At 33.3% G+C, this 16,035-nt stretch overlaps 1 protein-coding gene across 7 annotated transcripts in view; it reads right to left on the bottom strand.

Annotated features, from left to right (window-relative positions):
• The window catches only part of ATF7IP (activating transcription factor 7 interacting protein), a 116,157-nt gene that overhangs the window by 19,658 nt on the left and 80,464 nt on the right, over window positions 1-16,035 (bottom strand). For all 7 annotated transcript variants that reach the window (XM_014347106.4, XM_034935409.3, XM_034935411.3 and 4 more), the window contains exons 10-13: window positions 15,356-15,420; window positions 7,230-7,308; window positions 4,752-4,907; window positions 2,053-2,235 (exon numbers count right to left, since the gene is read on the bottom strand). In XM_014347106.4, coding sequence (XP_014202592.3) covers window positions 2,053-2,235; window positions 4,752-4,907; window positions 7,230-7,308; window positions 15,356-15,420 — 483 coding nt within the window. The remainder of the gene's footprint in view (window positions 1-2,052; window positions 2,236-4,751; window positions 4,908-7,229; window positions 7,309-15,355; window positions 15,421-16,035) is intronic.

Here is a 16,035-nt window from a genome sequence, read left to right as displayed (position 1 = left end):
TCCATTAGGGTGTCTCTTAGTATTACCATGCCCTGTGATTAAGGCCAATAGGAAACTATAATAGCTCAATTTAGGCAGCAATAAAAATACTCAAGAATGAAGGTTTGGGTCATTCCACCAGGAATAAACCACGACCAGCTGAGGTGCTTGCTGAAGGCAAAGAGAACACAGAATGGGTAGTAGAAGAAGGTAGTCATCAATACCAGCCAGGACCATGTGACCAGTTGCCAACTCAGGGACTGTAATTGTCATGAGTATTTCCTCCTTCTTTTGCTAAAAACATGTTTGTGCATGTATACACTTGTACAAGAAAATATCTTTATTTCCTTTTCCTTCATCATGTAACATAAGATTTATTGACTTCCTATCAACATTTAAGTATTGTTAACTTTATGTAATAGTATTTGGCTTGGGGATTGGTGTGTTTCCGGTTGTACAAAGGATAGTTGTATTATGTTAGGTTTAATTATGGCCTTATTACTCTCTTTATTTGAAGAATATGTATGATCTGAGGAGATGTGTATGGATTCAAGTTGACAAGGGGTGGACTTGTGATGGTTAACACTGAATGTCAACTTGATTGAAGGATACAAAATAGTGATCCTGGGTGTGTCTGTTAGGGTGTTGCCAAAAGAGATTAACATTTGAGTCAGTGGGCTGGGGAAGGCAGATCCACCTTTAATCTGGTGTGCACAATCTAATCAGCTGTCAATGAATACAAAGCAGGCAGAAAAACATGAAATGGAGAGACTGGCTAGCCTTCCAGCCTACATCTTTCTCCTGTGCTGGATGCTTCCTGCCCTTCGACACTGGACTCCAAATTCTTCAGTTTGGGGATTCAGTTTGGCTTTCCTTGCTCAGCTTGCAGACAGCCTATTGAGGGACCTTGTGATCATGTAAGTTAATACTTAGTAAACTCCCCTTTATATATCTATTTATCCTGTTAGTTCTGTCCTCTAGAGAACCCTAGTATGTTTAAATGATATCAATTTTGGTGGCAAAATCATAAAGAAAAGCAGAATGACTAATAGAAAAGTAGGAACAGTGGTTACCTTTGATGGAAAGGAAAAGGGATGTAGTCAAGACAGGAATACAAGACCACTTACAGGATACTGAAAATTTTCTACTTCTTAACCTGATGAAGAGTTCATATGTAGTTCATTTTATTATTTTTCTTTACTTTAAATATACCTTTTATATAAGCTTGTGTTTATGTGATATATTCTACTACTGCTTATATACGTGGTTAATATATAATTTTAAAATGTCATATACATATGTAACATGCATGTAACATATATGTAACATATGTATGTAACTAATATATGATATATACAAGAAACTACAAGCTTTCTTTAACATTTTCCCTTCTTTTCTCAGCCACTTTCCATATCTTTAAGACTCTCATTGAAGGCTATCCTTTACCATGATTTCCATCATCTGGGGTAAATCACAATTGACCATTCCCGCTCTAACTAGGTAAGGTGTTTCTTAATAGAGTAGAGAATATACCAGTATCAAATTGTGTACTATACTAATACAGGCCATAAATAAAGTTAAATTAAAGACAACACTCAGAGCACAAATCAACTAGTATACATCAACAATTTTCTCTGTTTGACTCTCCTAAGGGAAGAAAAATAATAATAGATTAGTTTTGGTTATACTGCCATTTCTTTTTTGAAAACTATTTTTTAATTGACAAAAATTATATATATTTATGGTATACAACATGTTTGAAATATGCATACACGGCAGAATGGCTAAATCTAGCTAACTGACATATGCATGATCTCACATACTTACCTTTTTTGTGTGTGGTGACAATACTTAAAATCTGCTCTATCAGCTATTTTCAAGAATATACTACATTGATTTTAACTATACTATAGTTTCTATGTTGTAGTACAGATCTCTTGAACTTATAACAATACTTTTAATATGACATTATAAGAAATTTTTGCAAAATTTAACATTATTATATGCCATTCCAACTAAATGCTGAAGAGAACTACATGTATCTTGGGGCTATATACAAGAAAAATGTCTTACTATTTTGGGGATTGACCTGCCGAACAGCAGGAGCCTGCATAACAGTTCCTCGCAAGGGAGCCTGAGCTGGTGGTGCAGGAAGAGTTGTATAAACCACCTGGTGGTTTGCAGGAGCTCTTGGTACAGGGAGTCTTGTGGTCACCTGAGTTACTGGACGATGTGTTACATTCACGGTAGTTGGAGCTAATGCAAGGCAGAAAAATACAGTAAATTCTACGTTAAGCAAACAGTATTAAATGGCAGTTATCTTTGCATAAAATCTAATTAACTAATAAAGACAGAAACAGAAATAACAGTCTCCTTTTATGATCTTCTAAGATAAAAATGATAGGGCCAATAAACATTAATAATATTAAAATCCAAGCTTCAGAGGCAAAGAACATCTCCACCACATCCAATTCCCTTCCCACTCTGGTTTGACCAGATAATAAGCAATGTGAAGATTTTTTAAAAAGGTGCAAAATTAAGAGTATGATGCCACAGGAGTGACTTAAAAGAGAAAAACCTCCTAATTTTAATTGTTCTTAGCAAAGTAGAATCATAAGCCCTCTCGGCCTTCTACCAAGGGGGTGTAAATCCAAAAGAGTATTTTTGTATTCCCAAAGATCAAGAAACTGACCGGCTACTGTTAATTCACATTTATTTTTCAAGTGAGCCAACCTATCTCTTTGACCATTATAATTCACATTTTGTTTAGCTGAACCAATCTATCTTTTTTTAAAACAGTAAATAAAATCCATTAAACAACAGACTTCTCCCTTCTCTACTCTAGTATTCCTCCTATTGTATGTTCCAGAAAGCATTAATACTTTGAGTAATGTTAATAAATATTTATCAAAAAATGAGTCATAAACATTCACTGACAGCATGTATCTATAATAATGATTTTTAGTGACACTTTCTTGTTAACAACTCTCTGAATTAGAATCATATCTTACAAATGACCACACAGTAACTATATAATAAAAAGTAACAAATCAATCTACTTTCTTATGGAAAAAATGGGTCCTATAAAAAAATAAAGTTGGAGGAAAGTACTGGCTATAACAAAGATAAAACGGTTTCTTTACTAAAGACTCTTCAGTCTTTACAGATACTAACTTTCAATGTGAGTCTTCAGAAACAGGAAGAAAGAAGAAAGTATTAACAAGAAAGAACATTTATTTTTTCATCTCTTTACTCCCCATTCCATAATCTACACTGCCCATGGGTTTGAATAATGACATTTCCTTCCAAAATATCTAATTTTGATGACTGTCATTATAACTTTGTATAAATGTAAAGAAAGACAGATAATACAGCTCCCAAGGTTGAACTTACTTATAACTGCCTATTTAGATAGAACAATGGTATTGAAATATGAGAACCAATATAAAATCTACACACCAGAAATAAAGTCACATAGGCACATTCTTTTGCCTGGAAATGCCAACAAGGTAAAATTTATTTTAACTGATAGGAAAGTCTGCATAAGCATCTAAGATTCTGAAATTTAACAAATCTAAACAGTCCCTACCAAAACAACCACACATTTGCTGCATCAACAATAATTTCATAACTCAAAGGTTAATTAACAAATAGTTTGCTAAATCACTATGGAAAATATCCTGATTCCTACAAGATATCTGGTGTTTTAAGTATAAATTTCACTGGATAAAACCCCACTTAAATTCAATGTTTTCCTTAATGAGAAGAGTACTTATGTAAGTACTGTGCAGATAAATCTTCAAGCAATGGACTGCTGTACAGAAGACAAACCATGTTGATTGGTTTCTGAACAGTTTAGGAGATACAGGCTAAATCTTGAAAATTTTGAATTTACAGCTTCTTGAAAGGTAGCAAGCATATGATTCCTGGTGGTAGTGTTAGACTAGTTAAAGCTATTTCAAGATAAGACACATCTAAAAATTGTTGTTTGATCAGTCAGTTATAACTTCTTGGTTACACTCAGAATAAGTCATATCCATCCCTTCCAGAGAAACTACAGTCATTTCTGCCATTTACAGAACATTTGCTGTGGCAGATGACAAATCTGCTAATTTTTAAATTTTTTGTAGAGACGGGGTTTCACTGTGTTGCCCAGGCTGGTCTCAAGAATGTAACTCAGAATAGTATTATTTTCCACATGCATTAGTAATCACCAGAGTTTTATAGATATTAGGTGAACATTATTTTGCGCAGCCAAGTAACTTTGAGAAACACTTTATATCTTAAATCATTCTTGGAGATTTACATTATAAATTAGCATAGTAAAGGCTTAGAGAAGTCTGCATCAAGAAAAAAATCAATTTAGGTTTAAACTCAGCATTTCCCAAGCATATTTAACCATGGAACTTTGTATTCATGAAACACCTGTTAACACTGCAGAATAACTAGGAATATGGTTTACAGTTTCTAAATATTATAACTCAGAATATTATTATTTTGGATGTGAATGCTTTTTAAAATTACCTCCACTTTTATTTATATAATGTTAAGTAAATAAATATATACTTTTCTTTAAAATCATTCTTTACCAGTGCTGCTGCTTAAGACAGTCAGCAAAACTAAGTTATACTGCCTTCAAAAGGACATGCACTGTAGTCCTCAAATTAACAAGATGAATATTAATTTTCTGTCTTATCTTTCCACTTAACTCCATAGTCATAGTTCTCTACAGGCAAAACCAAAGCTTCTACTCAATGATTCAACAAATTTACCTGTAGGTAGTAAGTGTATGGTGGTCTGAGATGGTCCACTTGTTGGCACCCCAGATGGTTGAAGAGGCGGTGCTGGTTGTATGGGTTGCAATGGTCGTGACACAGGCTGAGAAGAACTCATGGTTGATACAGGAGTGTGATTTAGTTTTTTGGGGTCTGTTAGTTAAAAGTGAAATATTATGACTGACAAGAAAAAAATTAGGAAATACAAGTCTTTCCTCTATGGACAAATTTTACTTTTGCTTGCCACTTGGGTGTCACATTTACCTCTAAGAGAATAATTTATTTCCATTTTACTTACGTGTATTTTTGCTGATTTGAAAACTGAGTTAAGAGCATATGTAATTTGCTGGTGGTTCTATCACAGATTCAAATTCACGTTTACAGAAATTCAGAAATAATCTTACTTGTAAATCAGTACAATATGTCAACTAGAATAACTCATTACTTGCATAAATATATAATCTACCTACCTATAGGAAGAACACTCTTCTAGACAAATATCTATAAACTGATAGAGTTTTCACTGTGATCTTGGATTTCAATTACTACAATTATTTAGGTTCTTTGATAACAGATAGTTGCTTATCATCACTATATAGTCTTTAAAATAGTCAAAGAATGACTAATCTCAAAAAAGGTCTTCAATAGCCTATGAAATAAATATTTGCATCTCAGAAAAAACTCTTAAAAACAGGAAACCACTATGAAGATTGTGACCCAAAAGTCCTTCTATCCAAAATAATCCCCATCAATTTCTGTCCTATAGAATTCCACACTAAATGTAAATAAAACCCAAGGCTTTAACAATGGATATTTTAATGCCATTGGAAAACAGTGTACTTTAGGAATGTGAGAATTTGAGACAGACCCAAAGGTGGGGCAACAAAAAGACCCCATGAGGCATGGATGCTAGGGAAATGGTGAGAGCACTGAAAACAAACTTTTAGGACTTTACTTTTTAATCCAGAATTAAGCCTACCTGTGTCCTCTCAAAAACCTGTATTTATTTTTTTCTTTAGGGATCCATTATAATAGTCATGGCTGTCTATTAAAAATTAGTGAAAGCAATAGAGATAATTTGAAACTTTTAAAGAATAATCATACTGGCTTGAGTTCAACCCGGATGAAGGATGGCATACATTTCTCAATTCAGTTTTAAATAACAAAACCGACTTTACTGTCATATAATCAGTTGTACAGCTATTTAACTTTTGTTTTCCAAAGCTCAACTAGACTGATTCCCCAAAATATTATTTTTAAAATATTTGGGTGTTTAAGAAAAAAGTAATGTCTTTAAGATAATAAGAAGTAACTCAGCACATGATATTATATTTTCCATGTGCAATAATCACCAGTTTTATAGATATGTAGCTGAATGTTATTTTGCACAGCCAAGTAAGTTTGAGAAATACTTTATATCTTAAATCATTCTTGGAGATTTACATTATAAATTAGCATAGTAAAGGCTCAGAGAAGTCTGCATTAAGAAAAAAATCAATTTAACTTTAAACTCAGCATTTTCCAAACATACTTAACCATGGAACTTTATATTCATGAAACACCTATTAACACTGCAGAATAACTAGGAATATGGTTTACAGTTTCTAAATATTATAACTCAGAACATTATTATTTTGGATGTGAACGTTTTTAAAAATTACTTCTATTTTTATTTATATAATGCTAGATAAAAGAAATTAATTCAAATGACCAAAATTAAATGAATACATATATATACAGTATCTACACTGAAACATAAACAGAGAGAGAAAAAGAACATTTAATGTAGAGACAGAAGAGCTGGATTTTACTCCCAAGACCCTTACTGAGTCTGAATTGTTTTCTCTAAGGCTAACAAGTTTCCTCAAGTCTAAAATGAGTATTACAGGATTTTTTTGCAAGGATCAAGTGAAATAACAGATACAAAAACAGAGGTACTCCAAAAATTACAATATTCTCTTAATTGCTGTTTTCCTCTACACATTGTTTATACTCATTTAAGATTTGATTCTATTCTTTTTTTTTTTTTTTTGAGACAGGGCCTCATTCTGTCACCCAGGATGGAATGCAGTGGCATAAACACAGCTCACGGCAGCCTCAACCTCCCAGGCTCAAGCTATCCTCCTGCCTCAGCCTCCCATGCAGCTGGGACCACAGACACATGCCATCACACCCAGCTAATTTTTAAATTTTTTATAGAGACGGGGTTTCACCGCATTGCCCGGGCTGGTCTCAAACTCCTGACCTCTTGCCTCGATCCTCCTGCCTTGGCCTCCCAAAGCACTGGGATTACAGGTGTGAGACACTGCACCTGGCCAAATTTTAAAATTCTAATCTAAAAAACTTCCATTCCAAAAAGAACACAAATAAACCAAGCATAATGCCGTAAACATCTGTCTTTGTAGAATACTATACCGTATTAAGACAAAAAAAATGGTATCAAAACGTTGCTTAGTACAATTACTATTGAAGTACCTTGTGAAGCTCCACTCTCTTCATCATCCATTGTGAGATCAATGACACCACTTGAATCACTGCCAGTGGCTTTTCCACTCTGAAAAACAAAACTTCTACATTTTACAAAGAAAACTCTGGCAGATATACGTGTTAAAAAATGAGATAAGTGAGGTAAAATGAGACTAATGAGTAACCTGGTTCAATCTGGACCCCTAAATGGCTGTACCTGAATAAAGAGAGTTTGTCAGACAAATGTCCCAGGATACTCATGTGTTAAACATCTACTATATGAAATATAATTTTCAAAAGAAATTCAAGACGTTTTCTTAAAAAAACTAAGCTATCTGTTGCATAGAGCAAATAAGATTAAACACAAACACTATTCATTTTGTGACATTTAAAATGTTGATCAATACTACTCTAAATTATCAATATTAATCTACCACAACACCAAAGGCAATCATTAAAGCTAGAATTGGGTTATAGAAAATAATCTAAATTTTTGCCCTAAAAAAATGGTATGGTATACTATGAAATCATATGGTATGCTATGCTATTAACTGCACATCCAAGCTGACCAGTAACCCATCAACCAAAATCATGAGAAATATTAGGATTATAAGAAAAACCTTTAAAACCACATGACAGCAACCAAAAAGGAAGGTAAGACGACATAAACCTAAAGAGCCAGGACTCTGAAGTCAGTGTGTCTTACAGTTCTAACTTATTAGCTACCTGATTCAGATGGGTAATTATCTCAATTTCCAATATTTGAATATTGAGGCTATTGTTAGGATTAATCCAAATGTGTATATAAGGTGCTTAACACCATATATGATACATGGCAATTGCTTAATAACTGATAATCACAATTTACTTTGATATATTATACTGAGATCAATTCCAAATGATAAAGGTTTTCATCTGCGAAACTCAAGTTGAGAAATTAAAGAAAATAACGCCTTGACTTTATAATATCCAGGCCCAATCCCAAGACAATAATGCAATTCTCATTCTTATAAATCTTTCTACAATAATGATTTCACAGAAAATGGGTTATTTACAAACACCAAAAATCTATAAAATCCCAAACTAAAAGATCCCAAAAATCATCAACAAATGTAAAATAATCTTTCACTACAACATATTATCATTAAGGTCCAGCTTTGAAAAGTGGAACTAACTTAGGACGAAAAAATAAGTCAATACAAACTGACTCTAAGCAGAGCCAGATATTACATCCAGCAGATAAAAACTCGAAAGTAGCTATTAAAAATATGTTTAAAGCCAGGAGCAGTGGCTCACGCCTGTAATCCCAGTACTTTGGTTGGCTAAGGCAGGCAAATCACAAGGTCAGGAGTTTGAGACCAGCCTGGCCAATATAGTGAAACCCCATCTCTACTAAAAATACAAAAATTAGCCAGGCATGGTGGTGGGTGTCTATGGTCCCAGCTACTCAGGAGGCTGAGGCAGGAGAATCGCTTGAACCTGGGAGACGGATGTTGCAGTGAGCTGAGATTGCGCCACTGCACTCCAGCCTAGGTGGCAGAGCAAGACTCCATCTCAAAAAAAAAAAAACATTCAAAGAATTAAATATAATAATAATGAATGCAAAAACAGGAAATTTCAAAAGAGAAAAAGAAACTGAAAAAAAAGAAATAATAAAGCTGAAAAAATAATTACTAAAATAAAAATTAGCTTAATGTAGGCATAAAAGCAGATTGGAGGGGGCAGGAAAAACTCAAATGAAATTGATGCTAGATCAATAGAAATTTTCTAGTCCATAGGACACAAAGAAAAACAGAAGAAAATACGAAAAACGCCTGAAACTTGTGCAATAAGAAACAGTTCAGCAAAACCCTAAATGAGAAGAAACAAAGATCTAAAGAAAAAATTGAATAATAACCAAAAACTTCCCAAATTTGGTGGAAAACATTAGTTTACAAATCCAAGAGGTTCAACAAACCTCAAGCAGAAGAAACACTAAGAAATCATAACTATACACATCATAGTCCAAATACTGAAAACCAATAATGAAAAATTTTGAAAGTAAACAGAACAAATTATATGTTATACAGGAGCAAAGAGTAACTGCTGACTATTGGTCAGAAACTATGGAAGCAAGAAGACACTGGAACAACATATTCAAAGTGCCGATAATTTAAAAAAAAAAAAAACCCTTTAAGAATTCTATATCCAATGATGCTCTCCTTGAAAAAAGGAGACAAAAGATACAAAAGTACATTTCTTAGATACTAAAAAACCAAGAGAATGTATCACTAGCAGATCTACACTGTAAAGATGAGCTTAAGGACATTCTTCAGTTTGAAAGGAAATACCAACTCGGATCATAGGAAGAAGAGGACCAGAAAAGGTAAACATAAGGATAAATATTAAAGACTATATCTATTTTCTGTTCTTAATTTCTTTAAAATTCTATAAGGCAAAAATTAAAAACAATATATTTAGAGATCTACAACATGAAGATTAAAAACAATGTAATATATGTGCAAACAAGACCACAATATATGTGAAAACATGAACGTCATATTTAAGGAAAGCAACTTCATTAAGGAGGTAAATGTACACATAAAATTGCAAGGTTCCTATAATTAAGATTAGATACATACTGTAAACGCTAGAACAACCCCTAAAACACACACACACACACACATACAGAGAGAGAGAGAGCGCGCGCTAAAAAGCTAACAGAGGAATTAAGACAGAATGCTTTAAAAAAAACTGATACAAAATAAAGCAGGAAAGAAGGTACACAGAAACCAACAAAAAAAGAAAACAGATGAAATGAATAGAAAACAAATAGCAAAATAGCAGACCTAAACACAATCCTATCAATACTTATATTAACTATAAACGGTCTAAAAACTCCGACCAAAATGTAGAGATTATCAGATGGGATAACACAGCAACAAATCAAGAAATATGATTTTTTTCTCTTGCGGATTCACTTTAAATATAAAGACACAGATTGAAAGTAAAAAGCTGAAAAAAGTAACCTGCAAACAGTAAACATAAAAATGCTGCTGTAGAACCATGAGCCAATTAAACCTCGTCTTTGTAAATCACTGAGTCTCAGGTATTTCATTTTAGCAATGTGAGAAGAGATTAATATAGTGTGTGTGTGTGCATACATTCATATACATATATGGATGACTGAAGATGAACAGAGATTTGAACTAGAGGTTTAAATATGGCAGACATAAGAGTATATGTAGTAACTGAATCCCAGGAGTGAATGAGATCTCCCAAGAAGAGATGTAGAGGAAAATCAAAAGCATGTGAATGGCATGGAAACCAAGAGAAACTAATGTTTCAAAAAGGAAGGAGACTGAGTGGTGCTGAATGTTATTAAGAAGTCAAGGTGAAGAAAAATGGGAAAGATCTGGACCAGGGTGGTTTCAGGAAAGAAAGGGCAACAAAAGTTACTGGTGGGGTGCAGGTGGGAAAATAGGTATGCGTATATACCTACATCCCTACACACATTCAAGCTGGGCAATAGCAACTACAAGGTCAAACAATTGACAGAATGTTCACTTGGTGCTGATAAATGATTGCTAATTAGTATAATTTTTATTTTCTAAATAACAAAGAAATGTGTGACTAATTTATAAATGAAAATCATGCTTTTTCATGCTTTTCATAACCACATTTTTTTCATAAAAACGCAACTTGATGGCAACTTTTGTCTCATCATTTACTATTAGCATTTATTCAATAGATAAGGATGCTTACTTAGCATAAAACACTACTAATTAGGGGCAGGGTAATAAGTCAGATATGTAGCCAGATTTCAAGGCATTAGAGGGCAGTTAAGATGTCCTTAAAATACTACACTATAAGGCTATACGATATATGTGGCACTAATATACACTTTGGCTTTAAAAAATAAATATGGATAGATACTTTTATTCTAAAGGCTTTTAATACAATATACATGGAATATTGGTTTTAAACATTCAATTGTTAGATCTGCATTCCTCCAAGAGCATCATTGCCTTTTTCCAATGATCATTTCTTAAACTCTATACACACAGGTAACTTAGAAAATTAGCAAGATAATGAATATAGGGTCCTACCTCCTTATATGGTTTGGCTATGTCTCCACCCAAATCTCATCTTGAATTGTAGTTCTGATAATTTCCATGTGTGGTGGGAGGGACTGGGTGGGAGGTAACTGAATCATGGGGGCAGTTTCCCCCATGCTATTCTCATAGTAAGTTCTCACAAGATCTGATGGTTTTATAAGGGGCTTCCCGCTTTGCTCTGCTCTCATTCTTTCCTCCTTGCCCTTATGTGAAGAAGGACATGTTTGCTTCCCCTTGTGCCATGACTATAAGTTTCCTGAGGCCTCCCAAGCCCTGTGGAACTGTGACTCAATTAAACTTTTTTCTTTAAGAGTTAAAAAAAAAACGCTGCTGTAACTATGTTAATATCAGAGAGACAAAGAGGGAAACTTTATAATGATAAAAGTATGGCAAGATTACAAATTATACATAAAAAACACCATGTAATACAGTGTCAAAACCTATGAAGCAAAACTGACAAAATTAAAGGAAGAAATCGATTCACAATCATACCACTCTTAGTAATAGATAAAACCACTACAGCAAAAGGTAATAATCAGTAAACATACAAATAATCCAAATTACACTACTAACCATGCTATATTGACATTTATAAAACATTACACCCAATAGCAGCATACTCTTTTCAAGTGCAATGGTACATTCACTAAGATATATACCATAGATGGGGCTTTATAACACATATTTAATTTGTGTAAAAGTAACAAAGTCATACAGAGGATATTTTCTAAATCCAATAGCATTAAATGAAAAATCAGTAATAAAAAATTTGCAAAATCCCCAAATATTATGAAATTAAACAAATTACTAACTAAACAACCCAGGACCCAAAAGGAAATGACAAGGAACTACATGAAATAAAAATGCAACACATGAAAATTTATGGAATGCAGGCAAAGCAGTGCTCAGAGGAATATGTGTATCATTAAATGCTTATATAGATCAAGAAGATCTACAAGCAATGACCTAATGATAAATTATGATTTTTATTGATCATAAACTGACAGATACAATTTATTATCATATACTACAAGTAGTTTCCTGAATAGACTTTCTTTTTTGACAAATAAAATTGGTAATTATTTCCATAACTATTAACTACATTTATAAGATAGTCATGATAGCTAGCACTACTCCAATTAGACTCTGCTAAATGCTTTACATGCATTAACACATTTACTCTTCCCAATATTTCTATGTGGTAAGTACTAGCTCTAGCTCTACTTTATAAGTGAAAAATCTAAAGTGTTCAATAACTTGCCAAAGCACCCACTATTAAGTGACAGGCTCCAGGCTGTCTGAATGTAGACCTTATTATTTCTATGCCACCAGGTGGAAATGAACAAACACAGACATGTATACATATACATGTATCTTTACATCTTTTCCTGACAAAACATTGTCTGAGAAATCTAATCAGAAACACGTTTATGTTTTTACAAACTGAAACCTTCAGTTTGAAATCATTAAAAAATTATATCAAATAGTTTTTAACAGTAGAAATTTTATTAAAAACTTAGCTAATCATGTGTCGTTTTCCAAAATGACCAGTCTCAATAAGCAAACACTAAGAAAATTTCAAGAGAGCAAATATATTGGCTTTGTAGCTTTTTTGTAATGAAACAAGAACATACTTGAAAGGCACACTTCAGCAAATGTGAAGAAAGAGTTAACGCAGAAGAGCTGGTTGTTCATTCCTTGCACATCTCTCCAAGGGAACTTGGAACCATAATTGAGACTTGGTTAGTTATCAAGAACGTTGCCCTTGGAAGTCATGTTAACAATTAATTCTCTTATATACACTCTGAACAGTGAATGAAGATTGATGATGTACACTTGGGTTTCATTGTTGGGATCCTGAGTTTCCAATGCCATGGCCACTTATATAGAAAAATGTCACTATGTGACCTCCAAAAAACCTCAGACCCTGAGACTCAGTCAGGCTTCTCTGGGAAGACTCTTGGCACATGTCTCTAAGGTTAATAAGCCAGAGAAAAAACAAATTCTGTGCGATCCCAGACAGACGACTTGGAAGTCTTTGCCTGATCTCTCTGAACTTCAACTCTGCAAATTTTTTTCCCTGTTGCTCTTGCTCTACACCTTTTGCTGTGACAAATCATAATGGTGAGTATAACCTACTACTGGGTCTTATGAAATCCTTCTAGCAAATCAGCAAACTTAAAGGTGAATCTTGAGTCCTTCAAAACAACAATTACAGATAGCAACACTATTTTATAGCTTATGTTGATAATTTGAATAAATTTGTTTTTCACTATATAAAACAATAATTCATTATATAAAATGATATATAGTAATAAAATATACAATAATAAATTATATGCAATATGTTAATAAATACTTATTTGGGGATAGCAGATAAATCTTCATTTAACAACTACAGAAAGAGAGTATTTTACATATTTCATCATTTGCTAATTAACTACAGCTCACAAGCATTTCCACACTAGATGTCCAAGTTTTTTTTTTTTTTTTTTGAGACAGTCTCATTCTGTCACCCAGGCTGGAATGCAGTGGCATTATCTTGGCTTGGCAACCGCAACCTCCTCTTCCCAGGTTCAAGTGATCCTCCTGCCTCAGCCTCCCAAGTAGCTGGGATTACAAGCGTGCACCACCACGCCCAGCTAATTTTTGTACTTTTAGTAGAGACATGTTGGCCAGCCTGGTCTCGAACTCCTGACCTCAAGTGATCTGCCTGTCTTGGCCTCCCAAAGTGCTGGGATTATAGGTGTAAGCCACTGCACCTGGCCTGAGACATCCAGATTTCTTCTGATCTAAATAGGCTTAAAGTGTTAACAAGTACAACTAAGTAGGATTGGGACAGAAAAATGAAGTTAGCCAATTGTACTTAAAATGTGACAATTCAAAGAATCACAGGCTACCTGTTTCACACTAGTTTCTATCTGCTAGCAAGGTGCACATTAGAGTAAAAAGATAACAACTTCTTAGTCAACAGTGTAACATTAATAAAGGTATTCATCACAATAACAAAAATGATATTTGTTTCAAAAAATTCTGGCTGACAAGCATAACTTCATAACTGAAAGCACATATATACTTCCATTATGGTTTCTTATTACACAGTAAAACTCCTGTAATTATATTTATTATTCATATACATAATTGACACTGATTCAAAACTGAAACTTTGTTATTTTTGATAAGGCATTGCTTCAGCAGGCTAGCTGCTCAAACTGCTTGTATGCATTTTTTTATACTCAGATATTAAGTTGGTCAAAATCCATCGTTTTTAAAGAAAATAGTCATATTTAAAGATCAAATGATGCCCTTGTTTTAAAATTCTTGTCATTTTTTCATGCCTGACATGCTCGAGATTTTTGTTCTGCTGGGAATATATGAGCTCCTTGAAATGATTCAAAGAAAGTGAAGAAAATAAAATAAAACTATCAACAATCTAATCACTATAAATTCACTACACCTAAAGCCATAAAGAACAAGGAAGAACACTGTTAATACAGGAAAGAAGTAGTTATTCTATTACCGGGTGGTTAAGATTTAATATGAAAAAGTACAAAGACTGGCAAAGTGCTAGTAAACAAGCAGACAGACAAAAAATTCTTCCTCAAAAGGTATTTCTGATTACCTTTGGGGAAATTAAAAAGGTGGTAGGGGTAGAGTGTGGTACAAGTGAAGGTAAACCAATGAGACACTCTTAAAAAAGATGTACCTGGAAGAAATTACATGTGTTTTCTTTTTGCAGACAATCTTTACAGTATGTAAAGGCAAATGACTGGACTGTCAATTGTATTAATCAAATCAGTCAGTTAATAGAATAAACTAATTATTACCTCTAAGAGAACTGCTATGCAAAAACAAAACAAGACAAAACACAAAAACCTCAATTCTTGTCAAACATTACAGAGAAGCTGTGAGACAATGTTTGGATAGTTATAAAAAACACACATAGAACAATTTTCATTCAATCAAAGAATGATGAAAATTCATTTTCCTGTGGACCATAATTAGGATTTTACTTTGAAGAAGAAGGAAAAATCTTACCTGTGATGTGCTATCAGCTGCTTTCTTACTGACAGAAGCATCTATTGTTTTGTTTGTCTGGTTTTCTGAAAAGTAAAAAAAGCCATTTTTAAAAACATCTACAAAATGTAAAAAGTTAAGTTGCTTTATATGAAACAATTCATGTAGTTTTCTCCAACTACTTTTCCGTCAACATGTCACATACATAAATAAAAACTCAAATTCACAGATCACTGCTATAGTATCTTTCAGATACCATACAGATGACTATACAGATCACAATACAGATTAAAAAAAACTTTCCACTGGCCCAGCAATTTTAACTCTAAGCAGTATCTCATGGAAATAATTTAAGATACACATAACTTAAATGTTCTAACATGAGGAAATAGTTAAACAAAATATAATTCCTCCACACTATGTTCTTTTGGAGAAAAAAATTTAGTATGTCAAAAATGTTTCCAATAAATTCAGTAGAAACAGTTGCAGTAAATCCAAGAAAATACACATGTGTATTTCTCAGTAGTTCAATCATCGGTGATTTTTCTTTCTTTGTTCATTTTTCAACTAACTTGTAATGAGTTCGCAGTTAAAAAATGTTACTTTCAGAACAGCACAGAAAATAAACAAAGTATATTTTGTCCCAGTTTCTAATGGGAGGAAAAGAGAGAATGTATTAAATTTTATCAAAGGTTTTTTGC

The sequence above is a fragment of the Pan paniscus genome, chromosome 10, assembly GCF_029289425.2.
Source record: "Pan paniscus chromosome 10, NHGRI_mPanPan1-v2.0_pri, whole genome shotgun sequence".
NCBI classification, from domain to species: Eukaryota; Metazoa; Chordata; class Mammalia; order Primates; family Hominidae; genus Pan; species Pan paniscus.
Note: the sequence above shows the minus strand (reverse complement) of the source record. Positions and strands in the feature narration are given on the sequence as shown.